General features: G+C 40.0%; 2 protein-coding genes across 2 annotated transcripts; one reads left to right on the forward strand and one right to left on the reverse strand.

Annotated features, from left to right (window-relative positions):
• Positions 1-3,162: 3,162 nt before the first annotated feature.
• Positions 3,163-6,186, forward strand: LOC100272611 (methyltransferase). The gene is made up of 9 exons (NM_001147074.1): positions 3,163-3,389; positions 3,473-3,547; positions 3,647-3,943; positions 4,038-4,275; positions 4,833-4,890; positions 5,081-5,167; positions 5,254-5,379; positions 5,501-5,639; positions 5,859-6,186. The coding sequence occupies exons 1-9, from the start codon at positions 3,271-3,273 to the stop codon at positions 6,079-6,081; spliced, it is 1,362 nt and encodes a 453-aa protein (NP_001140546.1). The 5' UTR covers positions 3,163-3,270; the 3' UTR covers positions 6,082-6,186.
• LOC100191441 (squamosa promoter-binding-like protein 6) lies at positions 6,160-12,938 on the reverse strand. The gene is made up of 11 exons (XM_008682746.3): positions 11,778-12,938; positions 11,322-11,503; positions 10,410-10,697; positions 10,094-10,323; positions 8,836-8,910; positions 8,654-8,761; positions 8,457-8,574; positions 8,194-8,335; positions 7,926-8,070; positions 7,184-7,762; positions 6,160-6,907 (listed from the first exon to the last, which is right to left on the reverse strand). Exons 1-11 carry the CDS (start codon positions 12,356-12,358, stop codon positions 6,470-6,472), a joined length of 2,886 nt encoding a protein of 961 aa, XP_008680968.1. The 5' UTR covers positions 12,359-12,938; the 3' UTR covers positions 6,160-6,469.
• Between the last annotated feature and the right edge of the window lie 12,677 nt (positions 12,939-25,615).

The following is a 25,615-nucleotide window of genomic DNA, read 5'->3' on the forward strand; positions in this document are numbered from 1 at the left end:
TTCGTTCTTTATATAAATATTTATAATTAACAATTTCTTTCAAATATTAACTTTACTAAAATGTCATGTTAGTGTATAGACGATTAAAACTAAGGGCTCAAAACTTTTAATCACACTATTAAACGTAACGAGTAAGGTTGGACTTCATCACAGGTTTTAATTTGTGAAACAAAATTTGAGAAGTCCAATTCAACCCCCTCTTATGCATATCAATCCATTCACTTAGTCCTAGTGAATGTCGTCGCCCAGATGGCCTAGAGTTTGTGGGACCGTTGAGCTGCTTTTAGAGATTGTCACCGTCTTCTGTCATCATTGTGAGAAGCACTTATGCTCATTCATCATGAGAGACTCGTGAAGAACAACTTGTAGAGTGCATATGTATAGTGGTTCATACAATGTACTTATCGTGGGTTTGGCGCATGATACCAATAATCACATAAACCACCTAGTCTGGACTAATTGTAATGAGGATATAGATTGTCGGTAAGCAACTGGACATTAGAGATATATTTCCCCATTTAGGGCTTGTTCGGTTCTACCCCAATCCATATGGATTGAGGGGGATTGAGGGGGTTTCAATCCCTAACAAGTTAAAATCCCTCCCAATCCATATCAATCCCCTCCAATCCATATGGATTGAAAATAAGCGAACAAGCCCTTATTGTATCGTGTGGTTTGCACCCATTGTTTATTCATATGTTTACATCTATCTACCTATTGTACATCTCGTGGTCAACTAGAAATGTGTAGATGATACTTGATAATTACTGTTTGATATCTCTTGCTAGTGACTCAATTCGTTGAATATATTTTCTAAATACCAAGCTACTATATTTGTTTATGAGGTTTGGGTAGAGCAAATAAAAACTAAGGTAAGTATGCGCTTCCGTGGCACTTTATATTCCAGTCAACGTCATTCTCGTGATTTGATAATGTTTATAGAGTATTTACTCTCATTTAGTCATCAAGGTCCTAGCACTTAGACCAACCAGAAACTATATATGCCATTTGAACGTCTCTATAGATGCAACGAGATTGACGTAGACAAAATAGATGTCCCAAACTCTACCAACATAGAATTAGGCTCTCTCTTGATAAGACTTTGATGTAGATCCGGTATACGGCCTTTTCGGACTTTTGGAGTGAGGAGTTGTGCTTCTAACTCCCTCGTAGCGCTTAATTAATTGATTAGATGAGTTTAGGTATGGAGAGATTAACCTTGATCCCAAAAACATCTTTGGTGTTATTTATATACACGTTATGCAGACATGCAGTAGATGCTAACTCTATATAGTCCTTAGAGTTATTGTTGATTGTTGTAAATAACCTAATAGATGAACCTTAACTGTTGTGTGAAGTTAGCAGAGACTAGAGACCACATCCAATGGAATGTCCTCCATTCAGTCCAGATTACAAAACATTCTAATTGTGTCAAAGCATCTAAAGTTTGACCAATATTATATTAGAGAGCTAAAAAACATCTTAGCATTTAAAAAAGTATACTATAAAAATGCAATTAATACAAAGATTTATTTATGCTTATTTAATGTTGTAATTATTACTTTTCCGTTCCAAAATATTAGTCGTTTCAGTTCACGATTTTTATATCTATGATCAAATAGATGATGACGAATCTAGACATATATATAAAAAACAAATACATTATTTTGTATGAATCAACAAAAAGGTAAAACAAAAATTATTTTATGAAGTGTTATTTTGTTAGATAAATTTGGTTAAACTTATGATGCGTTGAATTTATAAGAAAGTTAGAGTAACTTATAATTTTTTACATAGGGGTGTACGACAAGCTAAAATTGCTTGTGCGTATACGAAGTGTGCAATGGGATGTAAATTATGTATGATCGATGGGCCGAATGCTTAAATTTGAGAATACCCCTCGACCCATGTTCAGAAAAGCATGCACATGAACTCTGCAGGTCACAAGGGAGATGCACCCTGGCTACAATGATTGGTCGGTAGCGAAACAAAAAGGTAGGATCGATGATTATTCTCCTAATTGCTTGGACGAACAGCAAGCCAAGCTGGAGGGCTCTCTACTCTTTGACACCCATGTCCTGTCTGAAGGCGTCGAGCAGCAGACAGCTCGGGCTGGCCGGTGCAGGGGTAAGCAGCGGGTACCAACAAATTTATGTGTTCATCAATTTCTCGGTACATAACCTAAACCTAGTGCTTGTCTGATACAGTCATACAGGAACTGTAGTCACATGAAGGTTAGTTATACACTAACTGTTTAATGGATAGATTAACGAATGGACTGGTTTTCAGTCTATGTCTCAATTAATAACTACTCCCTTTTATCCCTATGGTTAATAAGGCTAGTTTGGAAACTCAAGTTCTCTTTAAAATTGAAGAGGATTAGAGGAGAAAATAAACTAATTTTCCTTTAATCCTCCTTATTTTCGAAAAGGAACTGAGTTCCAAACTAGTCCTTAATAAGGCTAGTTTAGAAACTCAAATACTCTTTGAAATCAGAGGAGACCGAGGGAGAAAATGAACTAATTTTTTCCTCTAATCTCCTTTAATTCCGAAAAGGATCTGAGTTCCAAACTAGTAGCTTGACTAAGTTTTTATACGTAACGACGTCACACAATCATATTTGATACTTATAAAAAATAAATTTAATATCAAGATGAATATGAACAACATATCAAATACTATTAGATATTAACAAATATTAATACAAAGGCCGATAAAAGGTATATGTTAAAAATAAGCATGACCCTTTTTTATACTTTGCTGGGTCGCTTCTCCTCCTTTAGCTAGCGAAGTGGTACCTTATAGGAGTGTTGCTACGTGTGGATTATTGTTGTGACGTGCTTAAGTGTTTTCTCATGACCGATATGTGGTGTACCCACCCCATTGATAATGATACTATCTCTATTTTCGAATATTTATCGTCCACAAGTTTATTTATGAAATAAAAGGTGACAATAAAAAAGAATGGATGAAGTATATTTTATACATATCACATTTGATTTTTTTAGAAAGTAAGACATTTCGAAAACTGGACTAATAACCATCAGTTGATACATTCAAATTCATTGAACAACATTTATTAAATAAAGAAATTTTATCCGGACCTCGAATATTTAGCTCGAAGGCAAAAATGTCCGCACAATGTGTTTTCATTGGGCTAATGTGGACCGCTTATACTCGATCAGACGGTCGATCTGGCTCTGCGAAGATCTCGACAGCACCGTTCCGTTTCCATCCCCATCGTCGTCGTCGCCGCCGCCGCCGCCGGAGATGGGCCATGCGCCAGCGAACGGCAAGCGCTCGCCGCCTCCGCCTCCTCTCGGACGTTGCCACTTCTGGCTCCCCAACAAGCGCCGCCACTGCGCCAACTCCCCCCTCCCGTCCTCTCAGTAAGCAACTCCTGCTAAGTTTCCTCGCTCGTCAGCCTAACCACTGAGCCCTAACCCTAGCTGCTCCTGCTCCTGCCCCTCAGGTATTGCGGAAACCACCTCCCCGAGTCCGCCCCCGGGGCTGGCCGCCGCGTCCCCTGCCCCGTCGACCCCTCCCAGTAAGCCTGTCCCAGCACCGACCCACCCACCGTTTGGGTTGGCTCCAGCACCACTGCTAACCCGCCTTCTCTTCTCCTCTCTTGTCTTCTCACGTGCAGCACGGTGCTCGAGGAGAACCTGGAGGCGCACGTCGGCAAGTGCCCCCTGAAGAAGCAGGTCGCCGCGCTCACCGCGCAGCCGTACTACTCCAAGGGCATCAACTCCGGTACACCTGAGGCGGGCTGCGGTGTGACGTCGGCGGAGAAGCGTGCGGCCGTGTACAGGCTTACCGAGGAGGAGTTCCGCCTTCTGCTCGGGAAGATCCGGTCGGTGCACGCGGCGGTCGCAGCGCCGATACGGGAGTCCAACCTGATCACCGCTGCTTGCGACAAGTGGATGAGCGGCCAGGTTGATAGGTGCGGGCCAAATCCAGTAATCCACATTCTGGGAGTGTAAAGATCACTCATTCTTCTACCGGGGAGTGATTTCTATTTCTGGGTTGGACTACAGGAAGATGCCGTACCAAGAGAGGCATGTCGCGCAGCAGGCGTCCATTGTTGGAAACATGGAGGCATTTGGCTTGCTGCAGAAGGCTAGCCATGAGGTGGTTGATGGGGAGAATGCGGCGGTGAGTGCTCAGGCAGTTGTGGAGTTTGGAGCTGGAAGAGGGTACTTGACTCAGGTGCTGGTGGACTGTTATGGGATTAGAAATGTCTTCTTGGTTGAGAGGCGGTCCTACAAACTTAAGGTCAGTAATTCTAAGTGAATTATTATGTTTATGGGATAAGACCCACTCGATCTGTATTAAGCTTTTTTGTTGCTTACTCTATCTTGTGAAGTGTAGCTTAACTTTCACAAGCCCCTCAAATCTGCATCATAGTTAGGCTCAGTAATCAATGCATCGCCTCCCAATTTTCTTGCAAAATCGAGTGTCAGCTTTTTTTTTTTTGAGACATTTTGTAGTTTTACTATCCTCAATGTTGCCTGTATTTTCTTTGATAGAATGTGACCCATATTTTGCAAGCGATCGTTAAGATGCAATGACTTGTGCACTAGGGCAATGTGTAGTTGTGACGTTGTGTGTTGTTTCTAGTGAGGTGACTACGGTTTTAACTTGTTATTCTTTTCTGCATCTAATACCGCTGCAATTATTTTGGATAATATGTTATTTTCTAGAGTAAGCTTGATTGTACTGTGAATTTTCTCTAACACAACAACTCGCTGTTATGCTAAATCTAATTTGTCCAAGATAAGTTCTTTCACTTCCTCATTGAGCACCTGTTCTCTTTCCTCTACAATTTTTAGGCTGATCGAAGCTTGCGTCAAAATGAAGATGTTACCTTGGAGCGTTTGAGAATTGATAGTGAGCTTTCTTTTTCATTCCGGTATTTATTGGATTACCTGACGTAACGGATTTTGAGTGTTCTGCACTTTGCAAGCACATTCTTGAATGAATCTTTTTTGCGTGCGACATATCTGGTTCATTTGACATTTAAATTTCTGTTACTCTCTGACATTTATAAGCACTGATTATAAACATAAACACATTGCAGTTGAGGATTTGAAACTGCACGGAATTGAGGCATTGAGGGGGCTCCAATATCTAGCAATTGGAAAGCATTTGTGTGGACCTGCCACAGGTTGGCCTGATTTATGAAATTTATGCCTTCATTTCATGTTGCGGAGAAGTTGAGAATATCTAAGAAAACTTATCTTCCATCTCCAGATATGACCATGATGTGCTGTCTTCCTGAACGATATGACCAAACCGAAGAAAACGGCAAACGTAGTCTTCAAGGCCTTGCTCTAGCTACCTGCTGCCACCATCTTTGCCAGTGGAAGCATTACACGAGTAATTTCCTTTTTAAAGTTCACCTCATCTATAGATATACAAAAGTTTGCCTTCCCTTGAAAGTTACAGCATTACACGAGTAAATTGCATGCCAAGTAATTTGTTTTTCTTATCGCCGCAGATAAATCTTTCCTCTCGGGACTAGGTATCACAGAAGAAGATTTTCATGCCATGACATGGTTTAGCAGCTGGGCTGTGGATGGTGATCATAGCTACCCAGATGCTCCTGTGGAGGTTGAAGACACGCCCTCTGAAGTCAGGTAGGGAATTATCAATCATTTCTGTTGTGGTTAAATACTCTGTTCGAATCTCTGCTCTCTAGTGTCATCTGTGCATCATGCTTGTCATCTCTAGGTTATTTATTTTTCGATGTTTGTGGTTCAAAGAACTCTCACAACTCACTTTCTGGACTTCCAATTTTATTGTGTCATGCCACTGAAAGCTTGATATTTGTTTTATGCCATTTTGTGATGGACTAGAGGACCAGAGAAGCTTGATCAGGAGGCCGTCGGAATTGAGAGAGTAATCCGAAGTATACCAGCAGGGGAGAGGGCCACTCTGGGATCCATGTGTAAAGATATCATTGATACGGGGAGGCTACTATGGCTTGGGCAGAAGGGTCTGGTTGCTGATCTTGTAAGCTATGTTCCATCCAGCATTTCACCAGAAAACCGTCTGCTTATCGCAAAATGTACATCTTGATTATAGGCTGAAAAGCAAGTGCACGCATTTCAGCCCTGCAAATTTGCAGGAGCTTGGATTGTATAAGATACTTTCAACTAATAAAATCTTGAGTTTTTCAGTGTCATTCCAAGATATGTTATGTCTCAACGATTACATAAACAAGGACATGTTTTATTCTGACGGCTCACAAAATCTCCGCAAGGAAGAAACAAATTCTACAATAAAAATGATGAATGGAATCGAAGCATGTTAGGCTGTAAATATAGTTGATATTGACGATATATAAGCTTACAACAGCAACCGGATCTTGCTGCAAATGCAAAGGAACTTCTTCACACGGTAATTATGTTCCTTTGCGCTAGAGCTCTCAAGTTACAAAACTGCTAGGTTTATTTCATCCTAAAATTTACATGGGTCCACGCTCCAGCAGCTCCCATCTGAATGTGGGCGCGGCATAAACCCTGGGAAAGGTGTGGAGGAGTATGCCCACGCAGACACAAACCACAGCGACTCCCATCACAGTTAACATTGCTGGCCTATAAAGGAAGGTCCTTGCCGTAGAACTTGGATGCATCCGTGCCTGACGGCTGCAGAGGAGGCAACCTGGCACTGATGCAGACATTGCCCTGCATATCTCGAGGCTAACATCGCCAGGCTTAACGCCATCGGTTATTACAGGGCATATACTGCTCGGAACACCGAGGACAACGTGGCCTTCGCCAAGATGCTTATCAATCTTCTTTTGGACCAGATTCAGGTAAGCGCCATTGCCTCTCTGCCGAGCATAGTCTTCTGGGGTAAAACCTGTTTCGTCCCGTGCATTGCTCCAAGCACTAATTCCAATCTGCACGGGACACAGAATGTCAGATATAACAATACCATTCAACTCTGTTAGTCAGATTTTGAATCTATGCAATGCATCTGACATCTGGTAACTCATGTATTCATCACTTCACAGTTCAATGTACGTGTAAGTGTGTGATTTAATGAAAGAATAAAACATCAAAAGAATGATAATTTACTAAGTTTCCCATGATCTACTGTTGTAAATTAATATAGCTCAGCTTGAGGTGGTGGGAAAAAAGAGGGACAAAATTCCAAGAACTAGAAAAGAGAATACCAGTCCAGGATCATGGGTAAGCGCGTCCAACACATCCTCTGCATCACTAGTGGCAGCTGCTATATGGAGGGGGGTAATCTTTGAAGGGCCCAGAGCATCAGGTCTAAATAAGTATGCCTGTGCAGTTCCCTTCGAGTTTTTATTTGGTTTGTATCTCAGCAGAAATCTAACCATGTTAACAGACTTCCTCCGTACAGCAGCATGCAACAGATTTTCTGAAAGCACCATCTCTTCTGCAGACCGAGATCCCACATCAACAAGGCCAATAAATAAGAAATCTAACAGCATTTTGATCACGGCACACCACTCCCGCTCCATGGCAAATACACCGAGATTTCTGAATCTCCACATGTTAAAGGGAGCTAGAGATGTGTCAGTTTCATCCTCTTTAGACATTCTGTTCGCTCTATGAAGAAGCCAACCCAGCTCATTTAGAAACTCCAGAGCTTGGTCCCTGGCATTTGCATGTTCATTACTGGATGACTCAAATATGCTCTCCAGCTCAGAAACCTCAGCGCATACATCCTTCTCAGCAATTATGAAGGGGAAGAAGCCATTGCTAAAACCACTATCTTCGACCTGAAATTGCAGGTGATATTGAGGCGGGGTTCAAGGTTACAGAAGAAAACCAAAATAACCACATAAGAAGAAAAGCTCTATAAGTATATTTTGTTCTAGAACAGAAGTTATGTAAGTATACTTTGTTCTCCAACAAAAGCTGTATAGGTATAAATGTCTGTACCTCTATAAATCCTCTTCCTCTTGGACCAGGAACAGAACAACAAAAACTGAGGCATTCGATGTCCCTATCCTTGTACTCAACATTCTCTGCTCCAGAATCCGTGTCTTCATGGAATATGCAGTGTCCTTCAAAAGAACAAATTAGCCTGCAAACACGAGAATATGGTATTTAGATGTAAATGGATAAGCTGAAGGGAACATCAAGGTTTATATATATAATTGTATATACTTCATGAATAAGTTAATCAGAATTGAAGATGATGAAGTACCTTGAGGAAGTACTGAGTAGGTTAAAACCTTCTACCCTGAAATTTATTGTTGCAGAATAAGGTGCAGCAACAGGTCTGACACATAAAATCTTGCAGTAATGATGAGAACTGGGTGCCAGAGGCCTGTCCAACATAATTTGACCTGCAGTAACATGACCAACAAAGCTTGATAGTTAACAAATTTCCTACATAAAGTATCCAGAATAAAGCTTGCATGGCAGCATCACTGTACAAGAGCAGCTAAGTGCGTGGGATTGGCTCACCATTGAGCATAAAAGCTAAGTGGTGCCGAACCATCACAAATACCAAGCCAGATGCCCAAAAGTCGTCAGTGGAGCTATTCAAAAGCTTACCCAGGAGCAGGCTCATATTCTCAGAAAGCTGTTGAAAAGACCATTAATAACCAGACAAAAAAGACACTATTTTGACATGAGAATTTAGAAAGGAGGCGTACGCGTACCTCTTGCCATGCAGACTCAACTAACCGAACATATACAGTTAGAATAATACAGCCAGGACTAATATGGCTTTCTATATCAGATGGGCTACTCGACAACCAACCAAGAATCTGAAAAATCAGGATTTAAGTGTTAGGTTCAGGATATATTTTCTTGTGGCACGCTGAGAGAATGCATAATTTACCTGCGACCGCAAAACTGGAGGTAAGTCACTGGGAACTTTATCGAAAAGCTTGAAGACAATCTTATCAGTTCGGCACTGCAGGCAAAACAATAAGAATCAGGTGTTTCACAAAATGGCATCTAAGCATAGTAAGGTACTAAGGTGCAGTTCCATATATGGAATAATATGGTAAAATTAGCATCTTGGTGTTTGCATAAGTGCTGCCAAGACTATGACTCTTCATCAAACTTTCCATGTATGTTGGAAGGCTGTCCAGTTCATGTTAGTCCTTTTCAGTATTCACATGGCATGTTTGTTCAGCAGATATGCAATCAAAAGCATGTATATGTATCTTTGAAGAGAAATTTAGTGGCATGTAGTAATTTTTTTACTTTTAGGCTAGTACACTTAGATCTTCGAGATTGAGCACTTGTTTGGTTCACTTTTCCATCAGAAATCATTCTAGCATATGTTTTAGTTCTTGACAGTGATGGATACCACAACTTCTAGTAAATGTATAAAAAAAGTCAGGTAGGTGCAGAAGTCAAAAGGTTGAACGATTAAAGGTAGGAGGTACTAAATCCCGAAAGCCAAGTATGGATACACAATCTAGTCCTCATAAATGCCAACACTTGTATTGTAGTGGTAAGCTCCTCAGTTGAGGGAGACACCAACCAGGGTTCAAATCCTGGTGGCAGCAAAAAAAAAATCCCCTCACTGGCAACCCCCAATAAATAGTGGCAGGGCACCAGCCTGTGGCACCTGTAGTTGGTTTGGGCCCTCCTACCAGGGAGGTAGTTGCAGTGGTCACCAACCCAGTGGATCATGGTCAGCCCAGATTACGGTGCGTCCCTATATGTATAGGGTGAAGCTAGGGTTTGGGGGTTTTCCTGGCTAGCTTGACTGAGATTTCTTTCCTAGTGCAATGCCGTGGGGGCGGTCTTTCCTCCACTGGTCCAGTTTTTTTCTAGTCCTACATAAACCAAGTGTATTGATGTGTCTCTCCCTCATTCAGGTGCACTGAAAATCTTATTCCAATTCAAGTCCAACCTTGAATATTCTCCACCTAAGTTCGTTGCCGATAACAGCTTGATGCATATGAACATATACTGCTGCAATTGGTTGTTAGTGACTTGTCAACTTCCCATTAAAAATTATAGCCACTCAAGCTGTCTCACTAATATACAAATATGTTAATATACAGGTTGCTAAGTCATACGAGAGCTCACAATCTGCCACCTATCATTCTTCATATGTTTGCAAGGAATAAAAGACAAACCTGAGTGTCTCCATTTGAGCTTGACAATGATTGTGTTGATGTTGAATCTGAGTTGCCACTAGTCTGTGGTGGGCTTTGAGTAGAATCTTGCTGCATCCATGATGCACAATTAGGAGAGTCAGCTGTCTTAAAGGCAGGTGTAGGTGAACCTTCTTGCCCATCCTCAAAGCCTTCCATATCAATGCAAGTGTCATTCAGATCAAAATCTTTAAGCTTGCATGATGCAGGCTCTGTGCAGTCAGAGGGAAAAAAAGTAAGCTGAAATTGTTAATCAGAAAACAATTTCTGAAGGTTTAACAGTGGTTGTCCACCATACCTGGAGTTACCACCGTGGTAGCCTTCGATTGTACTGGCACAACAGATGATGATGCCTGTCCATAATGACTATCATTCACAGAAGGCAACTTAGAGTTAGATGGTCCTGCAGCCTCTTCTGCACCATTAGCTATTCCAGAGGTTCCAGCATTCAATCCATTTTGCAGGCTTTGGTATGCCTCCAGGAATTTACATAGTTCTTTTGGCTCCAGTGATTTGGCAACAGATCCTAGGTTCTTCAAAAGAGTGGATAGCAACTCCTGGCCGTTTGCATTCTGAGCATTGTCAGCTGCAATGAGAATTCTAAGAGTCATGTGCCTTCCTTAATATACAAGTAGTTCTGCAGAATACATATATGAAATACATGTGAAGTTCATGTGATTCGGTAAACAGAATACAGATTCCATGATTGCTAGATTGATCCATATGGAGTTATGGACTAATGAAGATTTAAAAGGTTTTTTTTCTTTGGTGATTAAGAAACTTAAGATTCAAATGCTCCAGAATGGAAATGATGGAATGTCCACAATATCGGAAGGTCACACAGCTAGTAATTGCAGCATTCTGTCAGTAAAATATGCTAAATTTCAATATGATATCCTAGCATGCAGCTGATGGAGGCACTTCCTGTGACTGTGAACAATCCTAGAATTTTATACATAAGACAATGCATGAACTTCAAACACACTGAATACCATGTACATGTAGCATCCTTATGGCCCTAAGACTACTAAACTTCCAGCATGTCAATAGAGTAATAAGAACTCGTATACTCCTGTAAAACAGAGTACAGTCGCTAAATTTCGCCAAAACATCGCAAACACAATTTCATAACACTGAAGGGAAAACAAGTTATACGAGTATCATAGAAAATAAAAATGCATATGTTATATAGCAAAGTTGGCAAACGTACAGTTCATATTAGCACAGATTCCGATAAGACTCAACAATAAATAATTGCTGACTTTGTCCTCAATTGAAGCAGTCCCACCAATTGCAGTATCAGGCCGGGTTTTCCTCCTGCGTCTATTGTGGCCTGCTAAGCGTCGCCGGCAACTTCGCCTCCCTTCATCGAATTCATGAAGAAGGTGAAACCTGCACAAGAACATGTACAATAATTACAGAGAACTTGGGAGGGGGATGTGATTTTAAGTACACAGTGGCATAAACACATTACTTAACAACTTAAGTTCTAAGCATGAAACTATTTAGCCACTTACCACATTACTCTGATGTATTCTACCCATTCGTTCTTTTATGAACAAATAAGTGCATTTAATTGAAAGGTAATGCAAGAAGGCGGAACCATAAAACAAATAAGTGCATACAATTGAAAGGTAATACAAGAAGGCAGAACCATAAAACTAACCTACTACATTGCTGGCAGAACCTCTGGACAGTGTTCCCGACCACGGCGGTGCTGGCCTTAGCATGCTTCTCGCAAACCTTGTGTCGGCGGTGGTAATCCTTTTCTGCAGCCAGATCCGCTCCGCAGTCCTCAACCTGGCACGCCGGCCCACTTGAGCTGCCTCCTTGTACCCTGACCTTCTTTCCATTTCTCTCATTATCCTCGTTTACATCGCTGTTCTCCATCGCTCCAACACCACCAGCAGCACCCCCAATTTTCAAGCTGAGCGACCTGCCACCATGCAAGACCGTGCACTGATCCTCGGTTTCGTCATCATCGATGACCCTTTTCCTCTTGTCAGTGTCACCTCTGAAGCCACCATTCCTAGCCACCTCTTCCACGGCTTCCTCGGACGACGATGGTGAGCTGTTCAGTCCAGAGCCATTCGCCGCCTGCTGCTGCACCGGCGTCGCAACAAAGCGCTGACTGTCCCAGCTCCAGTCGTTGAGGTCCCAGCCAAACACCCTCTTCTCGCGCCTGTTGAGGTCAAGCCCACCGCCGTACAAGTGGCTGCTCTGGGTGCCAAACCTGGCGGCCTCCATGTCCCCTCCCCTCCCAAAACCCTACACCAGCCTTCTCCGATCACAGCTAGCTAGCCTCCCCGACTCTCCCGAGGAGCGCAGGAGCCGAGAGATCTAGTGGGCTTCCCTCCCGGTCTGGAAATCGACGAATGTGACGCCCACGCAGCCCCGGACCCACACCAGCGAAACCCACATGCCCCTCGCGCCTCCTGCCAGAGGGAATCAGAAACGCCACCTCCAATCCGAGCTCATGCAGAAAGAGGGTGCCGGAGCGAATCAGCGAGGCAATGAACCGAGCGAATAGGCGGCCCAGGCCGCAGCTCCGCGGACGAATCGGGCTCCGTAATCCACGAGCTTGGCGAATCCGGCGGGAGGTTGGGGAATTCGGCGGGGAAGCTTTGGTTGGGATGCACAGCAGTCAGCAGTGGAGTCTCGAGGTGGGGGGGACTGGGAGCAGCAGGGTGGAGGGGAAAGAGCAGAGAAAGGTAGAGGTGGGATGGCATGTGTGAGTGGGCCGTGCGGGACCTACCCGTAGCCGGGTCGCCTAGGACCACCAGAAATGTATGCGACACCCTATGATTGGCGGTCAGAGTCTTTTGATGCAGTGACCGGAGGATCAAGGTATGTCAAAGTGTATAGGATTTTAGGGGTTTTAGAGTAGGGTTGAGAGTGTTTTCAGTTAGAATCGGCTCTGAAGTCTTTGTGGTTTTAATACAGAGAAAAATACCTACAATCGGCTCTAAAGACATTCGGTTTTTAAGAGAGCGAAAATACCTAAAATCCGCTCTAAAGTCGAAAATTCCTTATGTATGTCATATGATAAGTTGACGATAAAATATACCTAAACGTGTTCGTCACAAGATCTAAATGTACTTCCCCAACTGATTTCATGTACAGCAAACTAAGTGAAGCCTCTTGTTTTCTAGGAAAAACTCTACACCACCCTGTGTAGGGCTGCAAAATAAACTATGATCTACTTTTTTATCTATTTATCTGTATATACACCTACTATCTTTCACTGTCATACAGAGAAAAAATGATAAGGTAACAGGTTAACATCAAATGACATATCACTCTCTATATATATTTGTATATCTTATAATTCTAAACTTCACTGTAGAGCCATATACAACCACTGTTAGATGCAATTATAACCTGCTAGCATCTGCAATAATTATGATATGTTGAAAGTTGCCTAGAGGGGGGGGTGAATAGGCAAGTTAAAACTTTTTCAACAAAAACTAGAAGCAAACTGGGTAAAACTGAATTGATCTCGAAATTCACCCAGTTAACTTTGGAAATGAGATGTTCTAAATGATCCACAGGGTTCAAAGTAGTAGATCTGAGAATGGCACTTCTCAAAATCCACACACCAAAAAGATATAAACAAACCTTCCACGCAATGGTGAGAGAACGAAGAACACAAACAAACACAATGAGCAAGAACACAAGAGACACAAGATTTATCCCGAGGTTCGGTCACACCACCAAGGTGCCCTACTTCCTCGTTGAGGCGCCCACAAAGAGCCGGGTCTCTTTCAACCCTAATCCTCCCTTTGCCGACCACAAAGGTCAAGCTCACACACTAATCTTTGCTCAAACGAGCGGGTAATACAAACTTTCTTGTGGTCTTCCACAAGATTTGGAGACTCACAAGAGACACCTAGTCGTCTAGGAGCTACAAGCTCCAAGAGTAATGAATCCACAAAGAACTCGATGTAGTACCAAAGCTCGAATCAAGAAGAAGAGCAAGAGAGATTTAGAGATGAAGCACAAAACCGCAGCTCTCAAGCTCACTCAAAGATTTCTCTCCAAAGATTTGAAATGGGAGAGGCAAGAGATGTGTGAGAGAGAGTGAGAGGTGTTTCTCAAGTTGGAAATGGAGTTCAAATCGTGCTCTTGGCTGTGGGGAGAGAGGTAGGAGGTAGTATATATAGTGGGAGCTCAAAACTAGCCGTTGGACTAAAAAATCCGTTGAAAACCGGTTGAACCGCCCCCTAGGGCGGTTGAACCGCCCCTGGCAGACCTGGCAGCCTGTCTGCCAGTCTGACTGCCAGACTGACGCGCAGACTGACCGCAGACTGGTCAAAGTTGACCAAGACCGGTTGAACCGCCCCTAAGACCGGTTCAACCGCCTGGGGCAGGCTGACAGACAGTCTACCAGTCAGACTGGCAGACTGCAAGTCAGACTGCAAAAACAGGTCCTGACACCGGTTGAACCGCCCCTAGGGCCGGTTCAACCGGTATTGACCAGTGAGGTCCGGGAAAAAAACCCCGGCTGAACTTTTCTTGGACCCCGGTTGAACCTCTCTGGACCCCGGTTGAACTTGCCCTGGACCCCGGTTGAACCTGCCTGGACCCCAGTTGAAGTTGAAGTTCAGCTGGAGTTGAGAAAGTTCAACCCAGCTGAAGTTCAGCTCAGCTGAAAAGCTCAGCTGCAGCTGAAGAAGCTCAACTCAGCTGAAGTCAAGTTCAGCTGGAAAGCTCAGCTGCAGCTGAAGAAGCTCAACTCAGCTGAAGTCAAGTTCAGCTGGAAAGCTCAGCTGCAGTTGAAGAAGTTCAGCTGCTTTTCAACAAGAACACTCTAGGTTTCTCAAACCTAACCATGGTCAACCATAGAACGTTAAAGAGATTTTTGCTTTTCAAAAATAGCTTTTGAATAGAGAGGTTTGAGCTTTGGCAAACACCAACCTTCTTTTTGGATCCCCCTTTATAGTACGACGATTCCTATACTCAAGTTAAATAAAATATAATGAAGTAAACTCCTTGAGTCATTGGTGTCTCATGTGTGATTTCTCCATGGCATTGCTTCATAAGGATCACAAACATCTTTGTCTCACCTTTTGAAGCAAACTCAAATCAAACCCTGTGACTTGTACCATATCACCTTATATGAGTTCAAATCATGGCTTCAAGTCACCTTACTGATGCATCAACATGTTGTAACTCTTCATAGCTGATTAGTTCATCGACTTAGTGCAAGTACTCTCTTCTTCACCTTAGCCATGGTACCTCGGTCTACAAGCCGTCGCTTGACCTTCACCTTCGCTTAGTTCCTCGAAGCCCTTTCCTTGCTATCTTCACCCTATCAAGCCATTCTTGAGTCACATCAAATTGAGCATCCATTGAGAGAACCATTTCTTCAATATTGTGAACCTTGCTTGAATGTCTTCTAGATATAATTGTCAAGATCAATCAAGCTCTAGTTTGATTCTCATAGAAGCATATATGGACTGACAGTAATATGGTCAAGCCAATTCACGATTCCTCATATCTTATTCTCTTTGGCTTGACCAATCCTCTAAATCACTTTGTCCTCTATTCTGGTCATATGTATGTAGTGATTTCTCAGGTCTTGTCCATATATTCAAACCAATATAGAGATCATATTATATCCATTTGCATTGTCTCATTGGTTATTTAACCTCGTGTTGAACCTTTGTTCACTGATCATTATACACTATTCAAGTATGTTCATCATACTGAATTTCCTGTTCAACACTTAGCAAACTCGTTAGACCTTTAAATGTGTTGTTATCCAAATCACCAAAACTCACAAAAGGGATGAATGCACTTTCAATCTCCCCCTTTTTGGTGATTGATGACAACACATTTAAAGCTTACATAAGATTTGATAAATAAGATTTTAAATCCTATGATATAGTTTCCTCCCCCTAAATATGTGCATTTCAGAAAATAACACTTTTGTACTCAAATGCCAAAAGCACATATTTGGGTCAAAGTATGGAGACAACTTATATCATACTATTCATGGGGTGCAGTGTGTCATAAAATAAACATGATGCTCATGAAATAGTATGCACTCATCAACTTTCTACATCTTATGTTTTTCTTATGATTCCCCCTTTTGTTAATTATTTCTCCCCTTTTCAAAAATAAAGATAAGCTTTAATGCAAAATTTCTCCCCCTTTGTCATAAATCTCCAAAAAGGATACAAAGAATATAAAGGGTAGAAATTATGATTTAAGCAAGATGTGAACACACTATCATGAAAAGGATCCTTAGAAGACAAAAAAATAATGTAGAAGTGACATGAAGTGATGTACCTTTGTGTTTTACCTTTTCAAGGGGGTGTTCCAAACTTGTGTTGGATTTTGAATTCATTTTGCAATATCTTGTTGGCATAATTTTGACATAGGTCCAAGATATCAAATGAATATTGTCATACTAATTGAAAGATAAATCTTGATACCTGGAGTCTAGATGTCACCTAGCATTTTCTTATCATAACAAGAGGCAGCATGAAAATTGTACAAGTATGAATTATACAACTAGTGATCATGTACGAAAAATATCAATTGAAAACCACCAATTGATACAATTTGATAGATAATCAGATCACTAATTACATATTACACTAAGTTCTCCTCAAGTTTTAGTGCACACATATATATGAATTCAATTGATACCTGTTGAGAGTACTTATTTGCAACTTAAAGTACCATTGGCATAAAAGGAGTATCAATTGAACATAATCATGCAACATAAGAAACATGTGCACTATTTAATCAATTAAGTTCTAGACAGGAGAATCTATAAGCTATGCTATTTCAGATATTTGCAATCCAAAAGGATGTGATACATATTTACCAATTTTAGATGATGTTGGAGTAGTATATAAAAGAGAAACTCATTCTCTTATGAAATGTATAACATATACATTTATTGGAGCAAAGAATCTTTGATACCCATCAAATTTGCAGTGGAAGCGATTGTCTTTGCCCGAAGATTCCTTTCTAATTCGAGACTTTGTTCCATGCCATATGGTCTTCATTATAATCATGAATTTCTATCTTAGCTTTTGATAGGCTTGACATTTCAAAGAGAAACTTATCCTCTTTAAACAATCAAGAGAAACTCATTCTCTTCAAAGAACTACACAAATTCACTAAAAGAAAATGTTAGTCTTTAAGGACACAAGATATAGAATGAGCTCCCCCTAAATGTATGCATCAAGTACTTGAATTACTTGTAACATGCATTTGATTCAATTAAGATTCTTAGAGGAGTTCATCATATATCTTGGTCAAGGCATAATATATTTGAAATAATTGAATTTATGCTAGAGAACACATGTCGTTCCCCAAAAGAACTAATCCATGGGGTGACATGTGGTAATTATTTGATCATTTCTTTGGAACCACTCATCCTCATTTGATGTTCTTCTTTCACCAAGGTGTGAGACTACACAACATGAACTTGAAAGAAATCATTAGTCTCACAAGATATAGGCTAAACTCTCCCTCAATTTGTGCATGTAAGAGTACACAAAGTACACTTATTCACATCAACAATACGAGGTTAAAGGAGATGTTTGCACTATATCTTGGTTGAACATGACATGCTTTACATAGATAATGAAAATTAAACCAATTGAAAGTTTAAGAACTAAAAGTATATCAATTGAAATCTTGAAGGGTAAAGCATGCTAATATGAACCTCAAACCTCATAATGAAGGATATCATATAAATATATCACTACATCTTCATTATTTGGTTGACAAAAAAATATAACTCCCTTCTTGAATCACTGTGATCTCTTTTCTCTTTACGATTTCATCCAACCAAGTTATCATGAACTTCTTTCATCTTTGCTTGGTTCGATCATACTTGATATGAGACCCATTGAAACTCAATGATTGAAAGAACCAAGTCTCTTATATTTGTAGATTTTGAATCCATCTTGAAAGCACTTGGAAGGACCTTGTTGAAACACTTAGAAAAGAGAGCACTAAAAACACATGGGAAGGTTTCACAAATGATGATCCTTATATGTGGATGAAAATGAACCATCATTCTTGAAACCCAAAAGGATAGACTAAATTCCTTTAAATTAGTGCACACATATAGTTGATGTCAAAGTTATATGCACTATTGAACATTTTATAATGCAATGAATTTAACCTATACTATGGTACATCCCACTAAGGATAGAATACTAAAACAACTGAAGGAGAGGAAGTTTTCATACCTTAGCCTCTTATCAACTTCTTCTTACTTTAGTTGAATAGTATCCTTTAAGCTTGTGATTTATCCAATTTAAAACAAGCACCATCTCTTAACATAGATTTTCTATGGATAAACTCAACACAAGAGATGGCATTAGTAGCACAAGCACTAGTTTCTTATTTAGCAACCCTTTATATGCGAAAGACAAGCGTGTTGCTAAAAATAGAGAAACCTCATAATATGGACTAAATTTCCCTTGAGCCCTTAAGCACAATATATTTTGAATGATATGGATAATATGCATGGTTATTCAATGAAGTCTAAAGGGCTAACTTAATCCATATTATGGTGAGTGTCTAATATAGAAGAATCAAATCCAAATTAACTAGAGAGAGAGTACATCACATAGTTTTGAATTTGTTGACCATATGATAATATTCATTTATCTTCCAATTGGACCTTTATTTCATAATCAATAACTGATGTATATCCTCAAGTGCTTCTTTTCCCTTAGTGGCTACACAAGTCACAAAAGAGATAAGATTTGAAAATAATATGCACTTGAGATTCAGTTGTTACCACCCTTGCTACTATCTCCAAATATGATTTATATATTCATTATCGAGCACCCAACTTGATCCATTGAAGGAGTGATCCTGCAAAACAAGTTTAAGCTTTGTATTTTGGTACCCAATTTTAATTGGGTCCTTTAAGATTAGTAGTAAGAGCCTTGGATACCCACACATTCCTTACTGTGGCCTTTCTCTTTGTATAGGCACCCACATATACTTGACAACCATCTTACATGGTTTCAAGTCAATATTTAATCACTTAGATAAAAACTAGAGTTAAGAATAGGAGCCTTTTCTCCTTTTATTAATACATCGTTGTGTTGCCTTCTTGATGATGAACCTACCTTGACTTTGGGTGCACCTAGCTTATCAAGGTTAGTCGCACAAGCATTCATATCATAAAGACAAGTTATGCATGGAATTTACAACTTAGTGATCTAATTCAATGTGAAGCATACGGATATCAATTGAAGTAGATTTCTAAAATATCAAAATATGGGTTTTCAAAATTTAGAGAGTATGGATCACTAATTATACCTTTTACAGTTTAAAAATCATATCCATGTTAGTGCATATGTATGTGATGAATATCAACAGAAATATTATTATGCACTTTTAGAATTAACGATAAGGGAATTTTAAACTGCATCAAGAGTAGCTATTTAGAAAACAAAGATTACAATCCATATGAATGAGATACAAATTTACCATTTTGGATTGTCTTAGTATAGCTTACACAAGTGAAACTTATTCTCTATGACACAAGATATATAATGTTCTCCCACTAGATATGTGCATAAAGTATTTGAATGACTTACCACATGCACTTTCAATTCAGATAAGGGTCTCATGAGGAGTATATTACATATCATGGTCAAGGCATGACAAATTTGCAATGAATTAACTTATGCCTAAGAATACTTACCACCATATAGAACGTACCATTTGTTATACCAATTTGACAGATCTTACTATCTGTGGTGGTGTCACCTTAGTATTCTTCTTTTCATCATTTGTGGAGACTTCCTTCTTTGTTATCTCTTTTCCTTTTAAAACTAGTTGATAAAACACTTTGAAAAGAGGTATTAATAGTACAAGGAAGTATTTAATGAATGATGATATCTATATATGAATGGCAAACAAATTATCATTTATGAGGCATAAAGGCATAAATTAAATTCTTTTTAAATTAATGCACATGGATGAGTGAATTAATAATATGCACCAATTTACAAATTTAAGCCAAAAGGAATTTAACCTTCATATTGGCATTTCTTTCCATAAAATAGATTATTACCAATTGAAAGAATGCCACTTGAAAGGAACTATTATTGGTCACATACCAAATGAAACAACTAGTTCCATACCTTTGCCTTGAGCATTCCTAATCTTTCTTTGTTTGAAGATTAACCTTTAATGCTTGTGATTTTACCAAATGAAAGAGCACAATCTCTACTTATGAATTTCCACGAAATATCTTAAAGGAGATTGTATTAGTAACACAAGCAATAGTTTTCTATTTAGCAACCTCTAGTATATGAATGACAAGAAGGTTACTAAAACAAGGAAACCTCATGATATGAACTAAATTGCCCTTACAAGCATCATGCATAATTAAAAAAAAAGATGAAAGTAGCATGATTATTTAATTAAGTTTACGTGGCAAGTTTAATTCATAGCATGGTGAGTGATTAATGTAGAAGACTCAAAACCAATTTAAATGAGAATGAATACATCACATAGTATTGGTTAGATCTTCTTTGAACGTTGAATGTCACACTCCATTTGGGAAACACATTCTCATGTTGTGAAACTACATAAATCACTTAGATAAAAACATTAGTTTCACAACTCTAGTCATATAGAGAATTTCCCTTTCGGTAAGTGCTTTAAGAATTTGAATTTCTTACTTAGCACTCTATTCATTTAAGAATATGGGATAATCCTCTTTATGTCTAGGTCATGGCAATAATACGATAATCAATTTGAAATATGCCACAAGATATATACAACCAATTTAAAGCATGTAGATTGTCATAATATAAAAATATGAACTTGCAATCTACCATATAATTAGATCCTTTCCAAAGCAAGGTAAAATCATTTAAGTTCATTCTCAAGTGCTTCATTTTTCCTATGTGGCTACAAAAGACACAAAGGAATATATTCCAATTAAAAGCAATGTGCACTTAAGAATTAATTGTTACCATCCTTTGGATATCACTTGGTTGTAGGCCTTTTGCTTGATTCCCACAAAGGTTAATCCTTATTCCCTACAACACAAGTTCTTGCTAGAGATGAATATGAAGTTAGTGATATAACAATTCAATTCATCTTTGGGTCAATCTTAAAGGATAGACAATGTAAGATTGATATCTTGAGATAATAATTGAGTTAAACCGCTCAAGCACCCCAAAGCTTCATATCATCTCTACGTACCTGCAAAAACTTATTAAGTATATTTTGGTACCCATTTTTGGATGGGTCCACCAAGGTTAGCTAGCAAGTACTTAGGCACCCAAATGGCCTTTGTGCTAGTTTTAGGTGAACTAATTACCTTTCTAGCACAAATGTCATTTTTGGGTCTCCTAAGCGAATATGAAAGAATTGACATGGTAGGCTTAGGATACTTACTCATGGGACAATCCTTGAATAGATGACCTTTTTCACGGCAATTGTAGCAAATGTGATGCTTGTCCTTGCAAAGCATTTGCCTTTTGCTTTCATCCTTTTTGATGGTCATATTTCTTGATCCTGCAAGGTCTTGATTCTTCATGTGGGGGCATGAATCAATTTCATGGCCCTTCTCCTTGCATCCATAGCATCTCCTATCGCTTCTCTTTGATCTTTCTTTGTTGAAGCACATAGGTACATTGTTAGAGCAAATAGTATGAGCATTAATTTTCTTACCATGAATTTTGCTCATGCCCTTCTTGGAAAGCTTGGTATTCTTTTGAAGGGGTTTTGTGCATGCTACAGTTGTCCCCTTCTCAAGCTTTTTCACCATATTATCACGGTTATCTTGAGAAGGTTGAGCATGACACTTTCCCTTCAAAATAGTTAAGCTCCTTTTTAGCCTCTCATTTTCTTCCTTGAGCTCTTTATTTTCTTGTGTGATAGAAATATCACTAATTCCTGAAATTTCTAGCTCAATGGAAGATTGGCTTGCTTGATAACAACAATTGTTAGCACATGGTAATATAGTTTCTATTTGAGTACATGTGCATATGTGAGGTTGGCATGATTTCAAATTAGTTAACACAACCTCATGAGCCATTTCTAACATGATATGTGAATCCATAAATTTATTATGAGAGCACACAAGCATATCATGTTTTTCTTGCAAAGCTAGATTTTCAATATTTAGCCTTTCTACCGTGTTCTTGAGCATAGCATTTTTATTTTCTAATTGAGCAATATATGATGAATGTTTAATAGCTTTAATTTGCTCAATTGAAATGTCTTCATACCTTTGGACCAAATCATCATGAGAGCACTTTAGCTTCTCATGCTCTTTGGTCAACTTCTCCAAGTCTTTGATTTTTTCGATGAGGACATCTTCTTGCTTATGAAGCATTTCCTTTTGTTCTTCCGCTCTTTTCATGAGTTTGAGCAAGCTCATCCGGTTCTTCTTACTTAGTTGAGCGAAGAATTTTTGAAGATCATCCTCATCTTCACTATCACTTTCATGCTCCTCCTCATTCTCACTTTCGCTTTCACTGTCACTCCCATTAGCTATAAAGCACATATGAGAAGTGGATTTGAAAGACGAACCTTGTGAAGAGGTGGATTCGTCGTTTGGTCTCCATCGATCATTTTCTTCTTCTTCAATAATGTTCTTCGCCTCATCTTCCTTCATTTTGAGGAACATCCTTTCGGCGATTCTCATGGCAAGGTCTATTGCCCTAGGATCAACATCTGCACCAAAAGATAAAGTCGAGGCAACCTCAACTTTTTCAAGCTTAGAACCACTTTCATTTCTTAGTCCCCCCGACATGATCTTTTCCTCACGCGGTTAAGCGTTAGAACGAGGATTAGGCTTTGATACCAATTGAAAGTTGCCTAGAGGGGGGGGGTGAATAGGCAAGTTAAAACTTTTTCAACAAAAACTAGAAGCAAACTGGGTAAAACTGAATTGATCTCGAAATTCACCCAGTTAACTTTGGAAATGAGATGTTCTAAATGATCCACAGGGTTCAAAGTAGTAGATCTGAGAATGGCACTTCTCAAAATCCACACACCAAAAAGATATAAACAAACCTTCCACGCAATGGTGAGAGAACGAAGAACACAAACAAACACAATGAGCAAGAACACAAGAGACACAAGATTTATCCCGAGGTTCGGTCACACCACCAAGGTGCCCTACTTCCTCGTTGAGGCGCCCACAAAGAGCCGGGTCTCTTTCAACCCTAATCCTCCCTTTGCCGACCACAAAGGTCAAGCTCACACACTAATCTTTGCTCAAACGAGCGGGTAATACAAACTTTCTTGTGGTCTTCCACAAGATTTGGAGACTCACAAGAGACACCTAGTCGTCTAGGAGCTACAAGCTCCAAGAGTAATGAATCCACAAAGAACTCGATGTAGTACCAAAGCTCGAATCAAGAAGAAGAGCAAGAGAGATTTAGAGATGAAGCACAAAACCGCAGCTCTCAAGCTCACTCAAAGATTTCTCTCCAAAGATTTGAAATGGGAGAGGCAAGAGATGTGTGAGAGAGAGTGAGAGGTGTTTCTCAAGTTGGAAATGGAGTTCAAATCGTGCTCTTGGCTGTGGGGAGAGAGGTAGGAGGTAGTATATATAGTGGGAGCTCAAAACTAGCCGTTGGACTAAAAAATCCGTTGAAAACCGGTTGAACCGCCCCCTAGGGCGGTTGAACCGCCCCTGGCAGACCTGGCAGCCTGTCTGCCAGTCTGACTGCCAGACTGACGCGCAGACTGACCGCAGACTGGTCAAAGTTGACCAAGACCGGTTGAACCGCCCCTAAGACCGGTTCAACCGCCTGGGGCAGGCTGACAGACAGTCTACCAGTCAGACTGGCAGACTGCAAGTCAGACTGCAAAAACAGGTCCTGACACCGGTTGAACCGCCCCTAGGGCCGGTTCAACCGGTATTGACCAGTGAGGTCCGGGAAAAAAAACCCCGGCTGAACTTTTCTTGGACCCCGGTTGAACCTCTCTGGACCCCGGTTGAACTTGCCCTGGACCCCGGTTGAACCTGCCTGGACCCCAGTTGAAGTTGAAGTTCAGCTGGAGTTGAGAAAGTTCAACCCAGCTGAAGTTCAGCTCAGCTGAAAAGCTCAGCTGCAGCTGAAGAAGCTCAACTCAGCTGAAGTCAAGTTCAGCTGGAAAGCTCAGCTGCAGCTGAAGAAGCTCAACTCAGCTGAAGTCAAGTTCAGCTGGAAAGCTCAGCTGCAGTTGAAGAAGTTCAGCTGCTTTTCAACAAGAACACTCTAGGTTTCTCAAACCTAACCATGGTCAACCATAGAACGTTAAAGAGATTTTTGCTTTTCAAAAATAGCTTTTGAATAGAGAGGTTTGAGCTTTGGCAAACACCAACCTTCTTTTTGGATCCCCCTTTATAGTACGACGATTCCTATACTCAAGTTAAATAAAATATAATGAAGTAAACTCCTTGAGTCATTGGTGTCTCATGTGTGATTTCTCCATGGCATTGCTTCATAAGGATCACAAACATCTTTGTCTCACCTTTTGAAGCAAACTCAAATCAAACCCTGTGACTTGTACCATATCACCTTATATGAGTTCAAATCATGGCTTCAAGTCACCTTACTGATGCATCAACATGTTGTAACTCTTCATAGCTGATTAGTTCATCGACTTAGTGCAAGTACTCTCTTCTTCACCTTAGCCATGGTACCTCGGTCTACAAGCCGTCGCTTGACCTTCACCTTCGCTTAGTTCCTCGAAGCCCTTTCCTTGCTATCTTCACCCTATCAAGCCATTCTTGAGTCACATCAAATTGAGCATCCATTGAGAGAACCATTTCTTCAATATTGTGAACCTTGCTTGAATGTCTTCTAGATATAATTGTCAAGATCAATCAAGCTCTAGTTTGATTCTCATAGAAGCATATATGGACTGACAGTAATATGGTCAAGCCAATTCACGATTCCTCATATCTTATTCTCTTTGGCTTGACCAATCCTCTAAATCACTTTGTCCTCTATTCTGGTCATATGTATGTAGTGATTTCTCAGGTCTTGTCCATATATTCAAACCAATATAGAGATCATATTATATCCATTTGCATTGTCTCATTGGTTATTTAACCTCGTGTTGAACCTTTGTTCACTGATCATTATACACTATTCAAGTATGTTCATCATACTGAATTTCCTGTTCAACACTTAGCAAACTCGTTAGACCTTTAAATGTGTTGTTATCCAAATCACCAAAACTCACAAAAGGGATGAATGCACTTTCATATGTATGCACACAACATCCACTAATATTGATTTATAATTGGTTATCTATTCTTATACATAATTACTTGTAGTCTAATTTTATTACTCCAAATTATTCACAATTCTTGCAGCAACACGTGAGGTTTGATTTTAGTTATTGACTACATATGACTGGGGTCAGAATGTTAGGACCCTAAATAAAATTTAGTTCAAAAATAAATAAAAATGGAGTCCGATCCTAATTTAACCTGATCCTTAAATCTTATAGTATAAAATTTAGAGTTCATTGTCACCTCTACATATGACA

The sequence above is a fragment of the Zea mays genome, chromosome 5 (assembly GCF_902167145.1).
Source record: "Zea mays cultivar B73 chromosome 5, Zm-B73-REFERENCE-NAM-5.0, whole genome shotgun sequence".
Taxonomy (NCBI): Eukaryota; Viridiplantae; Streptophyta; class Magnoliopsida; order Poales; family Poaceae; genus Zea; species Zea mays.

Coding starts and splice junctions, on each gene's coding strand:
- LOC100272611 (NM_001147074.1), top strand. CDS start 3,271: ATGGGCCATGCGCCAGCGAACGGCAAGCGCTCGCCGCCTCCGCCTCCT. Junction 4,276..4,832: donor GGCGGTCCTACAAACTTAAG/GTCAGTAATTCT, acceptor TACAATTTTTAG/GCTGATCGAAGCTTGCGTCA. Junction 4,891..5,080: donor GGAGCGTTTGAGAATTGATA/GTGAGCTTTCTT, acceptor AACACATTGCAG/TTGAGGATTTGAAACTGCAC.
- LOC100191441 (XM_008682746.3), bottom strand. CDS start 12,358: ATGGAGGCCGCCAGGTTTGGCACCCAGAGCAGCCACTTGTACGGCGGT. Junction 11,504..11,777: donor TTCTGCCAGCAATGTAGTAG/GTTAGTTTTATG, acceptor GTTCTTGTGCAG/GTTTCACCTTCTTCATGAAT. Junction 6,908..7,183: donor TTACCCATGATCCTGGACTG/GTATTCTCTTTT, acceptor TGTCCCGTGCAG/ATTGGAATTAGTGCTTGGAG.